Here is a 553-nt window from a genome sequence, read left to right as displayed (position 1 = left end):
AAAAAAACCTATCAATAATATCAAATCTTTTAATCGAAAATTAAAAATAATAAAACTTATACTAATACTACTAAAACAAACTAAAAAAACGCAAAAAATAATATAAAAAAAAAAAACCATCAAAACACCAAAATGATAATAACCACGAAACAAAGAAAACAAAACAAAAGAAAAAAAACGAAAAACTCCAAAAAAAAAATAATTAATACCTAAAATAGCAAAATCAAAATAAAAAAAATTAGGAATTAACTTATAAATAAAACGAGCATAATGATCCATAAAAAACTTACCCTTAAATTCAACCAAAAAATAACGAAAAAATAATTCAAAAACAAAAATAAAAACAAATAAAATAAACCACCAAAACTCAACACGATTAAAAGCTAAAGACATAGGTATTAAACCAACCAACCATCAAAAAGTAAAAACTACAGAAAAAAAACTAATAAAAAACAAGAAAAATAAAACAACTTACTAGAAAAACCAACATAATCAAAAGCGGAAACACCAACACGAAACAAATACAACATACGATAACAATAACAAAGTTAAA

General features: G+C 21.5%; 1 protein-coding gene across 1 annotated transcript; it reads right to left on the bottom strand.

Annotated features, from left to right (window-relative positions):
• On the bottom strand, nt 1–553 carry LOAG_16293 (hypothetical protein; the record flags this gene model as incomplete). Its single annotated transcript, XM_003151781.1, has 1 exon — nt 1–553. A coding segment is annotated over exon 1 (393 nt), but the record flags the coding sequence as incomplete, so codon positions are not given.

The sequence above is a fragment of the Loa loa genome, assembly GCF_000183805.2.
Source record: "Loa loa unplaced genomic scaffold supercont3.5498, whole genome shotgun sequence".
Taxonomy (NCBI): Eukaryota; Metazoa; Nematoda; class Chromadorea; order Rhabditida; family Onchocercidae; genus Loa; species Loa loa.
Note: the sequence above shows the minus strand (reverse complement) of the source record. Positions and strands in the feature narration are given on the sequence as shown.